At 40.0% G+C, this 21,916-nt stretch overlaps 4 protein-coding genes and 1 pseudogene across 4 annotated transcripts; 2 read left to right on the plus strand and 3 right to left on the minus strand.

The window, feature by feature from the left end:
* Positions 1–275: 275 nt before the first annotated feature.
* Positions 276–1,225, minus strand: LOC139461863 (uncharacterized). The gene is made up of 2 exons (XM_071243345.1): positions 977–1,225; positions 276–383 (listed from the first exon to the last, which is right to left on the minus strand). The coding sequence occupies exons 1-2, from the start codon at positions 1,223–1,225 to the stop codon at positions 276–278; spliced, it is 357 nt and encodes a 118-aa protein (XP_071099446.1).
* A 670-nt stretch (positions 1,226–1,895) lies between these two features.
* LOC139461864 (uncharacterized) lies at positions 1,896–4,788 on the plus strand. Its single transcript, XM_071243346.1, has 3 exons — positions 1,896–1,933; positions 3,634–3,871; positions 4,651–4,788. Exons 2-3 carry the CDS (start codon positions 3,635–3,637, stop codon positions 4,786–4,788), a joined length of 375 nt encoding a protein of 124 aa, XP_071099447.1. The 5' UTR covers positions 1,896–1,933; position 3,634.
* A 5,035-nt stretch (positions 4,789–9,823) lies between these two features.
* On the minus strand, positions 9,824–10,742 carry LOC139461866 (uncharacterized). The gene is made up of 2 exons (XM_071243347.1): positions 10,494–10,742; positions 9,824–9,931 (listed from the first exon to the last, which is right to left on the minus strand). Exons 1-2 carry the CDS (start codon positions 10,740–10,742, stop codon positions 9,824–9,826), a joined length of 357 nt encoding a protein of 118 aa, XP_071099448.1.
* A 1,084-nt stretch (positions 10,743–11,826) lies between these two features.
* LOC139461867 (uncharacterized) lies at positions 11,827–15,058 on the plus strand (annotated as a pseudogene).
* Positions 15,059–19,402: 4,344 nt separating this feature from the next.
* LOC139461868 (uncharacterized) lies at positions 19,403–21,258 on the minus strand. Its single transcript, XM_071243348.1, has 2 exons — positions 21,010–21,258; positions 19,403–19,510 (listed from the first exon to the last, which is right to left on the minus strand). The coding sequence occupies exons 1-2, from the start codon at positions 21,256–21,258 to the stop codon at positions 19,403–19,405; spliced, it is 357 nt and encodes a 118-aa protein (XP_071099449.1).
* Between the last annotated feature and the right edge of the window lie 658 nt (positions 21,259–21,916).

A 21,916-nucleotide genomic window follows, 5' to 3' on the forward strand; every position in this document is an offset into this window, starting at 1 on the left:
TTTTCAGCACCAAAGTCATGCTCGTGCAAAGTGGTAAACGTCTGAGACTTACAATACTTCGGGTTTTCCTGACACGCCTTGACAGAAGTGGAATATTTTCAAAGCGGCGTTAAACTCCACTCACTCACTTACTCACTCACTTACTCACTCGCTCTGTTTGTCAGCACCATGAGATGTGTTTTACTAATTTCATATGCAATAAAATATCACTCAGAAATGTTTCAGACACTTTATTGTTACAAGTCAGAATGTTTGTCGAGACATGTTGTCTCGAGCTACTCAGCGCCTTCTGCCTGTTTCTTTGCCTCTTTCGCGGCCAACTTCTGGTTAATATCGTCCAGGGATACGTCATAGTAATACAACCCGGTTGAAGAATAATCTACCTGAAAAACAAAATAGTAAAATCAAAAACTTTTGTCACCTATTCAGCGTCACCAAACTAGCTGTATAATTACACACCAAAGTACTTTCTTGTCAATGTTTAGATGACTGTAAGGCACTAACATAAAACTGAAATAGACATGGAGGCTTATTGTGCTGCAGTCACATCTAGGCACCGTAATATGTAATACTCCAATCCTGTTCCATATATTTGTCAGCCATTTAGGTTAAATAATAAGTCACTCACTCTCTGAAGACTCGTTTGCGCCTGTGTTCTTGTGGCAGGAGAACTGCTTAGTGGTGTCAGGCAACAGACATTTACTTTTTTATGCACATTGTGTGAGTGGCGGGTGGTACCGGTCGGGCAGGACATGCTTACCCTTTCCGCGAACGCCTGGTGTCATCACTTATTTTCAGTGATGCATTTATACGGTTTTCTCCGCTATTTTCCCCTTTACACCAGCCCGCCGGAGTCTATCGTGTTGGCTTAACGAGACTGATTACTACTCATGTTCACGATCGACAATGTCTTCATACAACATGTGAAACTATAGTTTATAACTGTACACATTAAGTGCAGAAATAAGTTACTCACGTATCCATAGTCCACCACAGCACCAACTGCGTACAAGCCGTAGTCATCATAGTTGTATCTGGCGTAGTAATATTCATAATCTCTCTTGTCCTTGTTGTTCTGCTTATCCACGTCGTTTGCAGAGGCGATGATTGATTTAGCGGCGTTCATGACGTTGTCGCCATTATTCTTGTTTGACCTCTTGGCCCTGGTTAGGGTTCTGGCGGAAGCAACGACAACAACGACTGCAAGGATGACGAGGACCTTCATTCTTGGATCTGTGAATATACATGTTGTAGTCAAAGGTATGGAGGCATGCCAAATAATTTAAATTGGATTCTCAATTCTCACAATATCATAAACAATATCACAGTATTATTAACATTTACTGTATATATGTTCAGAAGTTACAAAATCGTCCGGTGCATCAAAACAATGAAAATACATACACAGTGTGGTCAAACAGGTAATGGCAAACTGACCTTTAGGAGTCGTATTGCAAACCTTCTCACCACAATTATTATTCTGACAATCAACGAAAAATCATCACAATAGAATTTAAATATTTTTGTTTTCGTCAGAGACAATTATTTCGGGTTTGCTTCAAACTTTACTAAGGCCTTGAATGTAACCCTGAAAAGAACTTTTGAGCAAGAGTCGTATAGCATACTTACTTGCAGAGAGCACACGTTGATTTTCCGGTAATTGTACCAAAGTATGGCACCGTTTATATACACTGTGTATACCATGTGCCTTCACATATCAGACTTCTGTGTTCACCAAAGATCGGGATAGATAGACACCTCCATCAGTGGGGGGTATCAGTGTCTCGTCTTCTCGGGTTTCTTCGGTTTCATCAACTACTGTATGGAACGTGGAAGTATTGCAGGATTAAATATCACGGCGCCAAATATAAGCCCTGGCTGAATTGTGATTGTCACTCATTCACTGTAGAGGATCGCAAGCAGCTCATATCAGGTATGTTCAGTGTACATAGGTTATGAATACCTTTTCTTATTACTTTACACTGATTAATCTAGAATCAGTTCTCATATTGATTTTTAGCGTATTTCCAGTACCAATATTTTCGTTTTGAAAAATAACTTGAGAGTGTAACACTCGTGTTGATTATAGCCACAACCTGCGAATATCCCTGTTCTATATATCCCGGCCTGTAGACAAGAAACACAATCCAGTGATTGATATTTTGAGCAACGATCCACACTATCAACCAAGTCCCCGACTCTGACTACCCGGTCCACCAAGTCGCCCCTAACGAGCAGCACGGGTTGATGGAGACCTGGTCTAACCCGGACCAACTCCTGTACTCCCTGGTTATATTCCCCACGAATACCATCCCTTGTCTCAATCATATTAAGTACCTACTGAAACAGGCAGAAGGAGGAAAATACCATTTAATTACTAAAATAAAATGCACACTCTGCCAATGGGGTGAGAAAGGATTTGAACTAAACCTAACATGTTTAAATTGAATTTGCTTTTCAATAGGCCAAGCTTGGGAACAAAAACAACATTATCTCGGTTGTGTACAATACATGTGATAATGTTAAAACCTGGAAAGAATATTTCATAAATTTTTGTACAAATCTCCAGATTTTGTGTTTTTACCTCACCATACTGCTCTGTAAAGGTGTTTATGAGATTGTAATAATGTTTCCACATCCATACAGTTTTGTATGATCAATACTTGACTTGTATCTCTAAGTGTAAATAGACCCGTGAAGATTCCGGGGTAGAATAGGTCTTCAGCAACCATGCTTGTCGTAAAAAGTGACTATGCTTGTCTTAAAAGGAGACTAACGGGATCGGGTGGTCAGGCTCGCTGACTTTATGCATGTCATTGATCCCAATTGCGTGATTCGATGCTCATGATATTAATCACTGGTTGTTCTGGTCCTGACTCGATTATTTACATACCGCCGTCATATAGCTGGAATATTGCTGAGTGCGGCGTTAAACAACAAACCATCCAACCAACTAAGTGTAAATATATTTCAGGTCTTTTCAGTTAAACTCTCACTCTTACACTGTTGTCTGCACCATCAGCACTATGCAATGAAGTGCATATGACGATCTCACTAAGAGCAAATCTGATTTTTTTGTCAACGGTGGGTTAGCCTTGTGGTTAAAGCGTTCGCTCGTCACGCCGAAGACCCGTGTTCAAATCCTCACATGGGTACAATGTGTAAAGCCCATTCCTGGTGTATCTCGTCGTGACATAACTGGAATTTCACTTCTCCACTACTACACCTGACATGTTAAAACTAAATTTGCTTTTTAATAGCCCATAATTAGCAACAAAAAGAAAATTATCTTGGTTTTATACAGTAATAATGATAAATGATAATGTTAAAAGCTGGAATGAATATTTTAAAAATTGTTCTACAAATATCCAGAATTTGTGATTTTACCTGATCCTACTGATCTGAAAAGATGTTCATGAGATTGTAACAATGTTTTCATGTGCAAACATTTGACTTGTACCTCTGACGTCGCTGCTGAGTGTAAACATAGTTCAGGTCTTTTCATCCCTCTTAGTCGACTGGGCCACCAGAGTACCACCACCCCCACAAAAAAACGACCCCTCTTTGCAAGAATCTTTCCATACGAAATATAGAGCAGTAATGAATGATGATGTTCACCATATTTCCTCACAGAATGAACGTCACCTGTGTCTTCCTGTTGGCGCTACTCGTCGCCTTCACCTTGGCTACACCTCGTGAGTCGAGAATGAACGCCAGAAAACAGGACCGACAGTCACAGCAGTCCAAGGCCGCGCCCGAGAAGTCACAGCAGTCCAAGGCAGCGCCTCAGAAGAGGGACGATTTAACCTTCCTCGATTCTGACACGACTTACGGTTCCTCCTCTGTAACTGGATATGAAGATCATGGTTATGTGAGTAGCTGCGAATGAGTGAGTGAGTGAGTGAGTGAGTATGGTTTTACGCCGCTTTTAGCAATATTCCAGCAATATCACGGCGGGGGACACCAGAAATGGGCTTCAAACATTGTACCCATGTCGGGAATCGAACCCGGGTCTTCGCGTGACGAGCGAACGCTTTAACCACTAGGCTATCCGACCGCCCCTAACTGCGAATGAAGTGAGTGACTTAAAGTGTAGAAGTTGACATCACATCAGCGGTTTTCAGATAAGTCATGTTTGGTCGTGAAGAACATTTCGTTTACCAACATTTTTACGATTCTGCTGCCGTTACTGGTTACAAAGATAGTGGCTACGTAAGATTCTCCGCGTTTAGTAATTAATCACCTCATAAGAACTTATCGATTTAGGTGGACGTTTTCTGAAAATCACTCATTGTTTTCTTTCGAAAGGGTCAGAAAAAGCGGAGAGGGGGTAGTTTACACTTTTCAATTTGGCATGTTTAAATGGGGTGGGTAAAGGGTTGAGCTGTTCACTCATCACACTCAACTTCGTATTGTACAATTTCATATACCAACTAATTGTTCCACAGTTTAACGAGTGGGACTAAAGCATGATGTATGTATGTAAGAAAAAATCGCTCTCCACTGGTCCCCCACGAGACAGTTGGACAACTTATATTATTAACTGCTCGGTTCACATGTAGTTCCTTGTGATAACATGTACCTGCCTTCACGCCATACAACAAATGTACAATGACGAGTGACATCAGACACCCACCATTTGTTCCACAGTATAACCAGTATGACTACGGGTATGGATGGCTCGAGTACTACAACAAAGATGAGGAGCAACAGGAAGCCAAGCAGGAGACGCAGCAGAGACGCCGTCGTCGTAGAAGGGCAGTTCCCGTTGTCAGACGAGTACAGTAGACATGGAGCTGTAACACAACTGTAACGTTATTGAATAAACCTTGGAATCTATTTGCTTGTCTATCATTGCTCGAATATTGCTTTAAACTCACTCACTCGTTGTATTTATATAGAAGTGAGTGAGTGAGTGAGTTGAGTTTAACGCCGCTTTTAACAGTATTCCAGTTATGTACGGCGTGTCAGCTTAATGTGGGAGGAAAGCCCCAAGTGTATGCAGGTCTCAGACATTTACCACTTCGGTGAAACCCACGAGCACGGGTATGGTGCTGACAAACCTAGAAACATAATCGGGGCGAACCGGAATTCGAACCCACAATCATAGGTGTCTGGCGTGCCCAAGGGACGCAACTCTGCACAGCGAATCGCGGCGCCTTTGACGACTGGGCCACCCGTGCCCCGGTATTTATATATAAGGTATGATGCACTGAATATGTGCGGTAAGGGGGGTGCAGTAAACTTTTTTGTTTCTTCTTCTCGTCAACTACCGTTTTCTCTTGAGCCATGTATATTAAATAACTTCATTCAACTAAGGAGAATCTGTTTATTTACAGAGGTAGAATCATCATATTACTGTAGAACCGTATGTGTCAAGATGAGTTATCCATAGTTTGAGACAAGCGGAACACTGGTATTAGCCCCTGATAATCATAATCGAGGTACGATTTATGAGTAGTAGGGAATGTATCATCACTGATAAAATATAGAAATGGTACATGATACGCATTAAACATAACAGAACTGAAATGATCGTCAATGACCCTTTCTTTTCATAATTACTGTAGAAAGGTGCAATGTATTATACATTGTTGTTTCGTTTTATTTGGGGAGAAAGGAAGATTTAGATTTAGATTTAGGAGATACAAAGATTTGATACCTGTAATCTCGGTTCTAAAACTGGTTATGACCAGACGAGTAGCATGCCCTTGTTGGCACGGTTGATTGCCTATATGTGCGCATGAAGCGCCCAGTTGTACATGGAAAACTCCCTAAACTGATGATGACACAATGACCATATAAACCTGGATTACAATAAGTGATCAGTTGAGTCCAATATTTTCAGTTGGTTGGATTGTCGAATTCACGGATCCAAAACGATCGCTTGTAACAGCGTATGTTTGCTTTCTTATATTCCAACCAGACATGTATCACTTCAAAATGACACAATAACATCAACTAGAACAGATGCCAAGTAGGTCTTATTCAAATTGTTGACCTTGACGAAAACCAAGCGACCCTTGCAACGTTTAGGTCTTCAGTACAGGGTGGTAGGGTAGCCTAATGGTTAAAGCGTCAGCTCGTCACGGCAAAGACCCGGGTTCGATTCCCCATATGATCACTATTTGCAAGTTGTGGAAGGCAAGACGTTTCTGTTATCAAACAACTTGGATGAGATGTTTTAAGCAACAATTATCTTAATTGCAAATTCACTTCTGGTGTCCCCTGTCGTGATATTGCTGGAATTATTGCTAAAAGCGGAGTAAACCCATCACGTACTCATTCCTCATGTGCCGACGCTTCTCGGCCTAGAATGCACGGAGAAGGTCGGCCAACTCAGAAAGTGGAATAGTAATTCCGGATATTTTCTCGTCTCTGATGACCAATCGGTAAAACAGGTAGGCAAGTTATTTGTTTTGTTTTTTTTAAATTTAAGTTTCTTTCCTTACCTTTTTATGTTTTATAGTTTCTCAAAATCTAAGTTTTTCTCTCGATACGATAGTGAATCGGGTTTTTGATCAGCAGCGGTCGCTTCGATCTGCGTCAGCGGCCACATCTAAGCAGGGAACGACATTGTTTTCATTGATGCTAGATTCCTGTCATTTCCGAAAACAAGGCATCAACGGGTACGTCAATATCCCTCAATCAATCAATTTCGTTCACCCCAGAAATTTTACCGAATTCAATTTCTTTACTTGCGTAATTAGTATTGAAAGATGGCCATTCCATATCCAATCACCGTGAGGACAATTTAATCCATTTTGTTTCATCAAGCAGCTAGGAGACATTAAACATCGGAACTAAAGCATTTATTTATTTTCAAGTCAGATTAAATGTTACAAGACAAGGGAAATGCTAAATTAATTATATTCCTGATAAATGCAGGGATTAAAAAGAAAAAAAGAAGAACGAGTTGATCGTAAACACCGATCGAGAAATCGGAGAAACCCCGGAAAGTAGTTCCGGCAAAAGTTCACACGATCAATTTGACAAAAAAATGTTCACATCGTGTGAACTTTCAGTCTGTTCACAGGAGTGTGAACTCCAAATATCAGATCACGTGACTACATATTCAGCCAATCGGCGAGGATTATGGAAATGGTTTTGTTGCTTTTATTTCCATCTCACACAAGACTGTGACTTCTACAGCAAATTCACTTCCCCACGAGCCGAGGGAATCGACCTCATTGTCGGAAGAGGTGACTTACGGGATCAGGTCAGGCTCACTAACATGGTTGACGCATGTCGTCGTATCCCAATTGTCTAGATCGATGAGCATGATGCCAATCAATGGATTGTCTGGTCCAGACTAGATTATTTAAAGACCGCCGTCATATAGCTGAACTATTGCCAAGCGCGGGGTTAAACAAGAAACAAACCTAACTGCGTAGATCTATGCATGTTATGTTAATCATTGGTGTGTCTCTGTTATCAATCAATCAATCAATCAATCAATCAATCAATCAATCAATCAATTCTTAGAAATACCACCAACGGCGGTACAGGAGAAAACATTTCTTAGCATGATAATATGTTGTATGTAACAAGATGTCGGTTATACTGCACAAATCTTTCGCGACATTTAAACATTTTGTATGAACAAACCACATACATCAACAAGCCAGTATACAGATTCAGCACACATATACAGTTTCACTCAACGGTACTTATCTATTGTACATATGAATTTGGCAAGGTTCTTAATTTCTTTTACAATTCTGGTACTCAATTTTTGTTGTAATGTATGATATTAGGAAACTGTGTATATCTATTTGAGATAAATTTGGATCTGGATTCATGGGGAGCTTCATAATTAAACAGGTAGTTGAATTCAACGGGTTTACCTGGCGACATAGACAGTTTACATGTCCTACATTCTCTGTCTATACTAGGTGAGGTGAGCTGAAATGGGGTTTAACGTCGCGTCCAAGATGATTGCACTTATATAGCCACGTGCATGTACGTGTGTGTGTGTGTATGTGTGACTGCTTGTACTGGTCCGGACTGATGCTGATTTATAGTGCTAGCTCACTGAGATACCATGCCGCAGTTTAACATGAATACCCCACTCAGACACAGTATACTGCCTCCGAGCCGACCAGTCCTTGTTTTAGCCCCTTGATGCCGAGCGCCAGACAGGGTAACAACAAGTACCATCTTTTAACGTCTTTTGGTATGACGCGGCCGCTGTCTATACTACGTCAACGGCCAACTTTAACAGTCAGATTATGGTTACAGGTTCTCTGTTTTAGAATAGGATTGTAAACTTGTTTTGGTAGGAGAAGAAAGGTTTCAAATCACGGGATAACTTATGACAATGTATAACAATATCCCTTTGTCGACGTCAGATTGGCAATTTTGATAACACTGACCTTTTAATTATTTTCTATCTGAGCCGTTAGCCCCTGTCTGGAAACGCTTTGTGGGTCATAAAATATACATAGGGCAGACCACAGTAATAAAGTAAATGCCTCACATTTCTTATCCAGGCATTTTGTTCATTATTAGACACAAATTGCAAATGAGCCCACTGATAGATGAGTCGCCAACATTAAGGTGCAGTTCCGGGTTTACAAAGTTTATGCCAGACACTACCCGTTCAGCTGTCCAGTAAGATGATTCTACCTAGTTTTCCATAAACCATAAAATTTGGGGTTGCATTTCTAAGACCACAGGCTAGTTTAAGTAATTTAAAAAGAAGTTTTTTCAATGATGTTACTATTTTCGTATGCCCAAGTTTCACAGCCATTTAATAATATTGGTAATATAATTACATCAAAAGCCTTAAGTAAACAATCCAAAGGAATATTATATTTTCTAGATTTTTTTAGAAGACAGAACATGGCCTTTCATGCACTCTCTGATAAATATTTTATTGTTGACTTTCTGTACCTATATAAATTGTGTGAGTGGCGGGTGCTATCGGTATGGCAGGATATGCTCACCCTTTTCGCGAACATCTGGTATCATCGCTGATTTTCAGAGATCCATTAACACAATTGTCACCGCTATTTTGCCTTTTACGTCCAATGAAATCTGTTTCTTCGGATAATCGAGACTGGTCGTTCTTTGGTGTTGACGTTTTATATTTCACTGCGGCTCTTATCTCAAAGATGGCGGATTGGAAAATGGCGCTCGAACAAGCCAAAGACTGATCTGTCATCACTTTTCCTGCTTTCAGACGAGTGGACCTTTGTCATGATGTGAACTACTTTTTTCTTTCGTGTTTTGGAATATGATTTCTGGCCCCCGCCATTGTCAGACAAAGCAATGCTAACCTCAGCACCATTGCATAAACGAACCACACTCATTCCTAAAGCTAAAAGAGCTGACAACAAATGAACCTTCAACAGTTTCTTCGATGCTAAATCCATGTAGTGGGGTACAAAATCCCCCCTGGCACCAGAATGGCAACGATACTCAGCCAGACGTGAACTAATCTGGTACGCGTTCAAAACACACGTGTTCGATGTTTGACGCTAGCTCAAAGCACTGATGTCATTCGCGCATGCTCCATTGCTATCTCGGGGCGGTCGGGTAGCCTAGTGGTTAAAGCGTTGGCTCGTCACGCCGAAGACCCGGGTTCGTTCCCCGACATGGGTACAATGTGTGAAGCCAATTTCTGCTGTCCCCCGCCGTGATATTGCTGGAATGTTGCTAAAAGCGGCGTAAAAACCATATTCACTCACTCACTCACTCCATGCTATCTCACTGATCACACAGAACCAAACTGAAGAAAACACGTTTCAGACATTTTATTGGAATAGGTAAGAATGTGTATTAGGAAGGACAAATGAAACCCAGGACATCTTGTCGCGAGCTACTCCACGCCTTCTGCCTGTTTCTTTGCCTCTTTCGCGGCCAACTTCTGGTTAATGTCGTCCTGGGATACGTCATAGTAATACAACCCGGTTGAAGAATAATCCACCTGAAAAACAAAATACCAAATAATAACACTCAAATTTTGTATGAAAATATTGGGCAAAATATAAAGATGTTCTCACATTATGTGTATAAAATATGATAAACATTACAGCTTCTGGTTTCAAATTTGAAATTTTCCCTAAAAACAATTTACTTGAGATCATGTACCTACTGTAACTGGTGCATGCAGGCAAAGATGATGTAAGCAAAGATCATATTTTGGAAATCTACTTTATCACTCTATGTAGTTACGATCCCAATTGCGTGGATCGATGCTCATGATATCACTCATGTCTGGTCCATGTGAGTGCGGCGTCAAACAACCAACCAACACTCTCAGCAAGTTCTCGGTACCAGTATTTCGACTTGATGCGAGAGCTCCTCATCCCTATAGTTAGCTAGGTATACAACACTGGGAAGAATAAACCTCCTTCGTAAACTTTCGATCATGAACTTGGTGGTTATATTGATGTCCATAACTTCCTTTCGTAAACAGCATTTAATCTGTGAAATTGGTACACCAGTACCTGCTGTTTAACAATCCGGTTTTGATATAAGTTACTCACGTATCCATAGTCCACCACAGCACCAACTGCGTACAAGCCGTAGTCATCGTAGTTGTATCTGGCGTAGTAATATTCATAATCTCTCTTGTCCTTGTTGTTCTGCTTGTCCACGTCGTTTGCAGAGGCGATGATTGATTTAGCGGCGTTCATGACGTTGTTGTCATGATTCTTGTTTGACCTCTTAGCCCTGGTTAGGGTTCTGGCGGAAGCAACGACAACAACGACTGCAAGGATGACGATAACCTTCATGTTTGGATCTGTGAATATACATAAAATATATATCAAAGGTATGAAAAATAATCTCGTTAAGTAGTCAAAAATAAAAAAAATATCCCAATAACATTGACTTCTACCATAAAATATGACAAAAAACTTAAATGTATTTTAAATCCTCCAAATACGATTTATCTTAAGTTATGTTTGCCACTTTGGATTAGTTTAAGAGATATGATTAAACATGATATACGTCAACGATAGTCACAGCATGTAATTATATAAACTCGAGCTTCACGTTATGGAACGTCACTTGTATTTAACTCCAACGAGAAATAAGTTGACCCTCATCAGCGGATGGACCGCTCGGGTAACCAGGATGAGCTGTGGCCTGCACCCTTATTGTAACGAGTTGGGTGTACGGGGCTTTCAAGAGTACATGTATTTAAAAAATATAACCGCTTGTGAGCCTAATGTGAGAGAGAAGCCCGAAGTGATGAAAGTCTGTGTGACGTTGACCACTTTGGAGTAACCTTGAACAGAGGTATGAAAGTTCCGCTTTCAAATCCAAAGGGGTACAAATCAACTGGAGCAGTCTCCATTATATTAATATAAAATGTCACTATATTCTCTAAGAACCTGAACCAAACAAACACAATATGCACATATGTACATTTGCAACATTGTTAAATAGAGTAATAGTCAAGAGAATGTATGAATTCAATACGCCAAGAACGAGGTGAAAATATATTTTTAATTTGTTAAGATATTTGTACAAAATTCATATTGCAAACATAGACTGTTCCTGACCAGGGAACAATGCTATAATATAGCAAATGTAACAATGAAACTTTACTTACCTGCCCAGTTGATATCTCGACATTCACACAGACTATTTTGATAAATTGCTAAACTATAAAAGCATTTATATTACTATGAGCCTCCAAATATCGGACTTCTTTGTTTACTGTAGATTCCGACTGATAGAAATATCCTTTGACCGTGCAGGTCAATGAAAGGGTATCCGTGTCGCGTTTTCTCAGCAACTACTGTATGGAACATGGAAGTACTGCAGGATTAAATATCAAGACACAGAATATAAGCCCTGCGTGAATTGTGAATGTCATTTCTGTACTGAAGAGGATCCCAAGCAGCTCGAATCAGGTACGTTCTGTGTAAATTAGGAGAAAAACCTATTCTGTTATAAAATATACGGTGGTTCATCGTTGATCAAATACGGCTAAATATAACCACCTCAAAATTTAAAAACAGAATGTTTATCTACATTCTACAAAAACTAAAATGCGTTTTTTAACGGATTCCTTTTCTTGCGGACGTATTTACCGCAGTGATGCATTCAGTAGTGATGCGTTTATTAACATTAACCAATCAAATTTGATCATCCTTCAATAGAATAAGTAATGTGCACCTTACTTATCCCCATAAACCTAGTCGGTAAGGTAGCCAATGGTTGAAGAGTTTGTTCTTGTTGAATAGTTGCAGAGTGAAAAAGGTTGCTGTGTTGTGGTCTTGTGTACACAAGTAAGGCAAAGAAGCATTGTTTGCGGAGAGTCGGTGGATGGGTGGCCGTGTACGGCAGCTTGACTTCAGAGAGTTTCTTTGTCTTTGGTCCTGCCCCACATGTAGCTAGCACATGCGGTGTCTTCTTGGGCAAATGACTTTGTTCAAAATATGTTTCATGGTCACCCAGCAGTAAATGGGTACCCGGCAGGATGGGATGGTATTGTGAGTGAGTGAGTGAGTGAGTATGGTTTTACGCCGCCTTTAGCAATATTCCAGCAATATCACGGCGGGGGACACCAGAAATGGGCTTCACACATTGTACCCATGTCGGGAATCGAACCCGGGTCTTCGGCGTGAAGAGCAAACACTTTAACCACCAGGCTACCCGACCGCCCCTGGATGGTATTGTGACTGTTAACTTTGTAGAGCCTCACAGGCAGCTTGGGTTGTATACTCTGAAGTGAGAATGAGAGTGTGAGTGCACACGGGTCCAATGACCAGGGAGAAAATAAAGCAGCGCTTCGAGTATACACCAGCTGTTTGAAGTTATATTCCATCACTCACGCCCTCAAAACCAGCATCAGATTGAGGTTATTCAGTACAGCAAGCTGCAAAAACCATTACTTATTACCGCGAGTGATTACAGGCTATATCACATATTACTCTATGTCGGTCGCAAGGCTCTTCTTAACTGAAAACTTGACCGGCGCCGCCATTTTGATTATAAATATTATGATAAGTGGAATCTGATTTGTCAATAGAAGGGACATAACTCGTTATTGTCACTGGTGGCGCTACACTCTAGCCGCGAAATTCCAGCTTAGTTCGGCAAGGGTGAAACTGAACTTTTACAGTCAGTTAACTCACTTACCTTAGGAAGATGCTTAGTGGGGATTGACAGATTAATTATAGTATTACTAATATAAGTGAGTGAGTTTGTATTTACGCCGCTTTTAGCAATATTCCAGCAATATCACGGCGGGTGACAGTAAGATGAAAGAATTGGGGCTTCTTTAATTTCTTTTGGGTAATTTAGATGGAGTGACAGCATTCACACACACACACACACACACACACACACACACACACACTCAACTACAAAACTGGTTACAGTTCATGCGAACAATATAGAGTTCAACTGGCTTTAATATATTACAATGATTATCATGGAAATTGCAGAATCATGAGAATATTAGACATAAAGCAATAACTGTAGCATACATTTCGATGAAAGGTTGGATATATTTCTCCACAGAATGAACGTTACATTTGTCTTCGTGGTGGCTTGCCTCGTGGCCTTGACCTTGGCTACACCTCGTGACGCGAGGAAGAACGATAGAAAACAGGACCGACAGTCACAGCAGTCCGAGGCAGCGCCCGAGAAGAGGGACGCTTTAAACTTCTTCGATTATGACACGACTTACGGTTCTTCTTCCGTTACTGGTTACGAAGATCATGGTTATGTGAGTATTTGAGGTGAACGATTTCTGAGTATTTCGCAGTGCAGGATTTTTGCACCATTATAATGACGTCACGCTATAGCTCTTGCAGTTGATTCAGAGCCAGGAATTCACTGGCCATTCAAACGGTTAAAAGGGCTAATTATAAGTATATGTAATTCTACATTTAATGTGCACCAAACTGAACAGAAAAACATGTGTATCATGTGGATACGATCGAGGTATGTCAGTTAAACTCATCTTCTTATGATATACGCGTACCATGACGTCTGAATCACACCATCTTCTCTGGACCCGTGACGATCCGGGGTAGAATAGGTCTTCAGCAACCCATGCTTGCCGTAAATGGCGACTATGGTTGTCGTAAGAGGCGACGAACGGGATCGGGTGGTCAGGCTCACTGACTTGGTTGATACGTGTCATCGATCCCAATTGCATGGGTCGATGCTCATGATATCAATCACTGGATTGTCTGGTCCAGACTCGATTAATTACATACCGCCGTCATATATCTGGAATATTGCTGAGTGCGGCGTTAACAACAAACCAACCAACCAACCGTCTGTGCAAGACAAGTTAAGACTGTCAGCTATGGTCAGCGCCTCGTTTTTCTTGCCGCTGCAACTGAACTTGGAGTTTCCCCGACTTCCCAGATCTTTAAGGCACGATTAAAGACTCACCTTTTCTTGTGCGCTTCGAGTATACATTGCGTAAGGAGTTGTGCGCCTTACAATTAATTAAGGTCATTATCTTAAATGTCGGATTCTGATTGGCCGATTCTATTCTTTTTAATGAACCCTGCATGCATATAAGGTAGTTTTTTTATTTTCCCCGCTCGAATTTCCAAACTGTTGGCGTTACATTTGCAACATACCAATTGCAGTTTTGTATCTCGAATGAATCATGTGAGAAGCCATTCTCATGATATATACGTTATTTACGTATGGCATATCCAGGGGGAGTAACTCTTAGTATGTTTTCAGTCTGCTATTTTTGGACTGATTTGAAACAATGAACAAAACGAATAAATTCCTAACTCATATTCTTACCTGATTCGGACTCTTGCATGAAAGTAGATAAGATAAATTCGTTGTCTATTAGTTTCCCTCCCTTATATTATTAACTGCTCGGTTCACATTTAGTTCCTTGTCATAACACCTCCCGGCCTTCACACCATACAACATGTGTACAATGACGAGTGACATCAGACACCCACCATTTGTTCCACAGTATAACCAGTATGACTACGGGCTGGGATGGCTCGAGTACTACAACAAAGATGAGGAGCAACAGGAAGCCAAGCAGGAGACGCAGCAGAGACGCCGTCGTCGTAGAAGGGCAGTTCCCGTTGTCAGACGAGTACAGTAGACATGGAGCTGTAACACAACTGTAATGTTCTGCAATAAACCTTGGAATTATTTTAGTCAACGACAAACTGATTATTTGTTCTTCCTATAATCCAGTATGCATGATGTAACCGGGATTGTGTTGGTATCAAAGAAGACCAGACACTGGCTACGGAGCCGCTTTTAGCAATATTCCAGCAATATCACGGCGGGGTACCCTAGAAATGGGCTTCACACATTGTACCCATGTCGGGAATCGAACCCGGGTCTTCACCGTGACGGACAAGGCAAATACTTCATACTAACGCACATGTTGTGATGAACGTTACAGCACATTACATGATGTAGTTGAGACCTAGAATGAATGAATGAATGAATGAATGAATGAATGAATGAATGAATGAATGAATGAATGAATTTCCTCCAGAAGTTCCATCAGAAGATTGACAAAATCTCTGATATTCACAAAGCATATATATATATATTCGTCATTAACTAAATTTTTTGTACACAAGTGAACACTATTACGATACAACAGATTAATCTAATACATTTCTGAAATTTGAGACATATTCTCAGAATATTAATGATATGTCTTCCCATGTACACTGGTTCATAATTCCAAATTGTAAGTGGGCATTTAATACATTACTATTGAACTACTACTGTGCCAACTATTTCATATTTTACATGACATATACATGCCAATACAAATACTTACTTGTCTTTACCAAGCCAGTGTGCCCACTATTTCATATTTTACATGAAATATACATGCCAATACAAATACTTACTTGTCTTTACCAATCCAGTGTGCCCACTGTTTCATATTTTACATGACATATACATGCCAATACAAATACTTACTTGTCTTAACCAAGCCAGTGTGCCCACTGTTTCATATTTTACATGACATATACATGCCAATACAAATACTTACTTGTCTTAACCAAGCCAGTGTGCCCACTATTTCATATTTTACATGAAATATACATGCCAATACAAATACTTACTTGTCTTTACCATGCCAGTGTGCCCACTATTTCATATTTTACATTACATATACATGCCAATACAAATACTTACTTGTCTTTACCAAGCCCGTGTGCTTACTATTTCATATTTCCAAGAAATATACATGCCAATACAAACACATATCTTCACGTATAACCAGTGTACATCTATTATGACATATACAAAATGATACTAAAATTTAAATAAATGAGTCTTTAAGCGAAAAAGATCGATAGAAAATTGAATTTATGAACGTATTAGAAAATCAGAATGAAGCCTGCCTTACAAATTAGAATTTAGAATTTATTTTCTTAGTTGTTTTGTTTTGATTTTTTTAAAACATGCCTTCACCTCAGCTTAAACTGAACGGTAATTGTGACTGTCAATATATCCTAAATCTCAGACTAACTGAATCTCACATAATTACCCACCCCAAAACAACCCCCCAATACATAACATAAACAGAAGGACGAGCATTTTACCAATAATTTTGTGGTCGCCAGACACGACCACGCCTATCAAGTGCAAACTGAAAACTCATCTGAAAACATGACACGTGACCAGCGATGGACTAAGGGGCGGAACAACACGTGGCCGTCGAGTATGGAGATGAACTGCATGAAGACGATTCCTCGTCGTCTGACCCATAACTCGCCTGATGAAGGTTTGCAACAATTTGATTAGCCATGTGAGCTCGATTTCGTAGAGATGGTTTCGGATCAATCGATCCTGTACTCTTGTCGTTGACCTGGGACACCCTGAATGGGATCGATCGTCATTATTTTGGTTTGTTGGTACCTGTTCCATAGTCTGCTAATCACAGACCGTGAAGCATTGAATGTTTCAGCCACTGCACACTGACTTCTAGTCCTGCACCATGACCGTGGAATATATTTATTTTATGAAAAAATAATAATCTAGAAATGCATACAAAAGCAAGTCTAGCCAGCTCAAGCTAGCTCTATTCCACAAATCAGCATAGGGATTTTTTTATTTTTAGAGTCAAGAAGGATATTGTGTAATATAAGATTTCAGAGACTAAATGTTAGTCTAACTGACTTCCGAAAGCTTGCCAATAACCCGGAGATGATCCGCGCGTTGCAGACGCGGTTCATACACAAACTATGAATTAAATCAAGTAAATCACAACTGTTTGAAAAGAAGAATCAATGAGACAGTAATAATGGTCCACAGAGATTAGTTGACCTACCTTGCAAGTGTCAAAATTAGGAGTGACACCCAACGCACCTGTTGGCGCTACTAAATTATAGGATGTGTTTTGGTGTTAAGTCTTACCCGACATAAACGCTCTTGCATAGGCTGTTTGTCGTCAACAGTTATCCATGTTGCAATACTTGGTATTATCATTTATATGTTATGATCCCCTTCCTTTTTGAAGAGTGATGTAAAGAAATCTAACACATTATTTACAGTTGTACAACTGGATCAATGCCACTTTGACTACAGTGACATGTCCACTTCAGCAGATAAGTCTTTGTAAGGATAAGAATTTATGGATGAACAACTTCTTTATTACAATTAAGAGCGACGTTTCGGTGTAGGTTCATCCATAAATTCTTATCCTTACATAGAACTCCAACTTCTAAATGCCTATCAAAGAAGATAAGTCTTTTGTTGTTTCTGGGTTGATTTCTCCCAGGACTTCATGATGGCAGATTTGAGCCTATGACGAAACTCTTCGGCTTTCCGGGGGCATGGGTGGCACAGTTGCGCTGATCATGATATCACTTTTCAATTCAACCCTATATTTGACTTGTAACCCTGATTGAGATTTGCTCCTGGTTTTCTTAGCGGTATGTATTGTCACGGATAACAAGCAAAGACCGCCAGGCAAACACGTGTACTGAAACAGTTTTCCTTTCCCCATAAACCTCAGATACTGTTTATGGCAAAGAATAGTAAGCATCTTTCAGGTCAACTGAAACAGCCCGACACGAGACTTGAAATGATGATATACCACTTGTGTCAGCCAAATGTGGGAAGAAAGCCCAAAGCAAATCTCAATCAGGGTTACAAGACAAATATGGGTGTTATTTGAAAAGTGATATCGGAATGAGCGCAACCCACATCCCTGGACAATTTAATGTAGTGGCGGAATTGACATCTTAGAGGTTTGATGTTCAGAATAAATTGAGGTGTTTGATAAAATGGATTTTACACTGAGGAAAGTTTGTCATTGATGTGTTTGCTTCCAGATTAAACTAACAAAAAGATTTGTGTAGATATCACGTAAATGCATTTTACAGCAGGCTTTAGAAACATAGGTTTTTATGCCTTTCCTTTCAGTGTAATTGAACAGTGTATGACAAGATGGCGGGGAGAGGGTGCTAATCGTACCTGTGGACAACACAGTCCTATACCCGAGGCTGCTGAGTATGCTAGCGGACTCCCCAACTGTGTTGCAAAGGATGCAGAAGTTGCAGGCATTGTCTTGGTCAACAAAACTACTTCTACTGAGTAGTTATTGTAGTTGGTGGCTTATCCGCTGTCAGGAGCAGCCTCGAAAGCCGAAGTGAGTGAGTGAGTTGGGTTTTTACGCCACTTTGAACAGTATTCCAGTTACATCACGGTATGTCAGCTTAATGTGGCAGGAAAGCCCGAAGTGATTCAGGTCTCAGAAGTTTACCACTTCGGTGACACCCACGAGCTCGGGTATGGTTCTGACACATCTAGAAACATAATCAGGGCGCATCGGGATTAGAACCCACAATCATAGATTCCTGACGTGCCCAGGGGACGCAACTTGCAAATATTGTGCAAGAGTCTCAAACTCATCTTTCATCGCGTCTCTTATCTCTAAGATGACGGAATGGAAAATAGCGATCGAACCAGACAAAGACACAGCTTGTCGGCCGTCACTTTTCCTGCTCTCGAACGAGTTGTTCTTTATTTGTGGTTGGTTATTTGACTTCTGGCTCTCCTCACTGTCAGACAAAGCAATGCTAACCTTGGCTTGCGCCATAGTTTCATGCACCGTTGCATGAAAGAACCACATTCACTTTTAAAATAAATTAACCTTCAACCGTTTCTTCGATGCTAAATCCATGTACTGAGATACCAAATTTGTCCCCTGGCACCAGGACGACAACGTTTATCAGACGGACGTGAACTAATGTGATCCGCGATCAAAACACACGTCTTCGATGTTTGACGCTAGCTCTAGGCGCTGATGTCACTCGCGCATTCTCATTGCTCTGTCACGGATCACTCAGAACTCATTAAGTGCTTACAACAAACTATCACAACTGAAGAAAACACGTTTTGAGACATTTTATTGGTATAGGTAAGAATGTGTGTCAGGAATGACAAATGAAACCCATCTTGTCGCGTGCTACTCAGCGCCTTCTGCCTGTTTCTTTGCTTCTTTCGCGGCCAACTTCTGGTTAATATCGTCCTGGGAAACGTCATAGTAATACAACCCGGTTGAAGAATAATCCACCTGAAAAACAAAATGCCAAATAATAACTCTGTAGTGAACGTGATATGTCATTTAATCATCACCCTTTCTCCCCCTCGCTGCAGTTAATAGTGTTTGAAGCGGTGTAAATAAAAGCGACAGAACCCTTTCCATATCCAGATGAAATCTCTGCCAAAAACATAGATCACTGTCCGATTCCGACTATATCATGAGCATTTGTTTATGACTCGCTATCAAATAGTGATGATACCAGGTGTTCGCCCATCAGTGGCACCTGTCACAAACACATGCAAAGGCAAGTCAATTGAATTCACTCACAATGGCTCCATATGCACATGTAACTGAAATATGCATTATAATATGAGGAAACCTAGAGTTATTATAGAATAGAATAGAATTTTTTGCACAAGACGCCCTCGTTGGGGCATAGAACAAGCATAATACATTTGGTACATTTGAACAACACACACGTACACATTCATGAACACACACACACTACTACTACTGTAACGGGCTTGTAAGACGAAAACATATTGGAATAATTTATAGTCAAAACTAGTCACTCAGATGTACTAGTCACTCTGATGTACTAGTCACTCTGATGTACTAGTCACTATGATGTTCTAATCACTCTGATGTACTAGTCACTCTGATGTACTAGTCACTCTGATGTACTAGTCCCTCTGATGTACTAGTCACTCTGATGTACTAGTCACTATGATGTACCAGTCACTCTGATGTACTAGTCACTCTGATGTACTAGTCACTCTGATGTACTAGTCACTCTGATATTCTAATCACTCTGATGTACTAGTCACTCTGATGTACTAGTCACTCTGATGTACTAGTCATTCTATATGTACATGCAACCCGTTAATTCACGTGGAACGTATTTTAGTACGATCCAGTTGAATGACAAAAACAAAAATGTTAAATACTATTGCGAAATACGTGATATACCTGATCCTATTGGGAACCCATGGGGTAATATTAGACGACAATACTAACCACATATATATAGTGCTTATACGTGAATTTACAATAGAGCTGAGTATAAATATTAGGACTTGGTTTTCGATACCTTATCAGCGTGATAAGGCAACTCCTGCATCCTCTTTAAGACAAGTTTAAGGAACATCCAATTTTATCTGGGTTTTTAAAAAAAATACAAATGTGTTTTGCTACTTTTTTCAGATAATGTGTATAAAACCTGAATATGTCTCTAAAAATATACATAAAACATTTACCAACTGTGACTGATGCGGTATGTTAGCAAAGATACTTTGTCTCGCTATTTAAATTCTTAGCGAGAACATAAATACATTCCTAATCCCTACGTTTACGCTAGTTATACAACACTTGAAAAATTGCCCGCCTTATAAACTTACGTTCATGAATGCATGAATGCACTTGGTGGATATGAATTCCTTTCGTACACAACATTCAATTTGTGAAATTATTTGAAAATGCTACAACAGTGCCTGCTGTTTAACAATCCGGTTTTGATATAAGTTACTCACGTATCCATAGTCCACCACAGCGCCAACTGCGTACAATCCGTAGTCATCGTAGTTGTATCTGGCGTAGTAATATTCATAATCTCTCTTGTCCTTGTTGTTCTGCTTATCCACGTCGTTTGCAGAGGCGATGATTGATTTAGCGGCGTTCATGACGTTGTCGTCACGATTCCTGTTTGACCTCTTAGCCCTGGTTAGGGTTCTGGCGGAAGCAACGACAACAACGACTGCAAGGATGACGAGGACCTTCATGCTTGGATCTGTGTATTAACATATTGAAGTCAAGGGTATGGATATTAATCACGTTAAGTAGTCATAAATCAAAAGTATCTCAATAACATTGACATTCACTATATAATATTACAAAAAAACTAATGCATTTTAAATCCTCCAAATATGATTTATCTAAAGTTATGTTTATAAGTTTAAGAGATATGATTAAACATTTAATGATAATAGGTTAAGCAATGTAAACTATACCCTGCACCCTTATTGTGACGAGTTGTTGTAAGAAGCTTTGAAGAATACTTTTTTTAAATATCACCACCTGTACGCCCAATGTGAAAGGAAAGCCCGAAATGATGAAGGTCTAGACTTTGGGGTAACCCTTGAGCCGAGGTATGAAAGTTCTGCTTTCGATTTCCTATGGGGGAACAAATCCCAGTCTTCATGATATTACTATAAATATGTACACTTCTTTTCACAAACATCAACCAAACAAACCAAATACACAAATTTATATGTATGCAACATTGTTAATAAAGGGAGTAATGGTCAAGAGATGTTATGCATTCAATACACGAGGTTAACGAGGTAAAACTATATCTGGATTTGTTATGACATTTTTATATGATTCATATTGGAAAATGACTGTACCCTGCCAGGGTATAATGGTGTAATATAACAAATG

Source organism: Haliotis cracherodii, unplaced genomic scaffold (genome assembly GCF_022045235.1).
Source record: "Haliotis cracherodii isolate W230 unplaced genomic scaffold, xgHalCrac1.p SCAF_15, whole genome shotgun sequence".
In the NCBI taxonomy this organism is placed as follows: Eukaryota; Metazoa; Mollusca; class Gastropoda; order Lepetellida; family Haliotidae; genus Haliotis; species Haliotis cracherodii.

Bases quoted from the DNA above. Each gene is read 5' to 3' on its own strand.
- LOC139461863 (XM_071243345.1), bottom strand. From the start codon at position 1,225: ATGAAGGTCCTCGTCATCCTTGCAGTCGTTGTTGTCGTTGCTTCCGCC. The intron at 384-976 runs GTGAGTAACTTA...TTTGTTTTTCAG, and splicing joins CTGTGGTGGACTATGGATAC to GTAGATTATTCTTCAACCGG.
- LOC139461864 (XM_071243346.1), top strand. From the start codon at position 3,635: ATGAACGTCACCTGTGTCTTCCTGTTGGCGCTACTCGTCGCCTTCACC. The intron at 3,872-4,650 runs GTGAGTAGCTGC...TTTGTTCCACAG, and splicing joins GATATGAAGATCATGGTTAT to TATAACCAGTATGACTACGG.
- LOC139461866 (XM_071243347.1), bottom strand. From the start codon at position 10,742: ATGAAGGTTATCGTCATCCTTGCAGTCGTTGTTGTCGTTGCTTCCGCC. The intron at 9,932-10,493 runs GTGAGTAACTTA...TTTGTTTTTCAG, and splicing joins CTGTGGTGGACTATGGATAC to GTGGATTATTCTTCAACCGG.
- LOC139461868 (XM_071243348.1), bottom strand. From the start codon at position 21,258: ATGAAGGTCCTCGTCATCCTTGCAGTCGTTGTTGTCGTTGCTTCCGCC. The intron at 19,511-21,009 runs GTGAGTAACTTA...TTTGTTTTTCAG, and splicing joins CTGTGGTGGACTATGGATAC to GTGGATTATTCTTCAACCGG.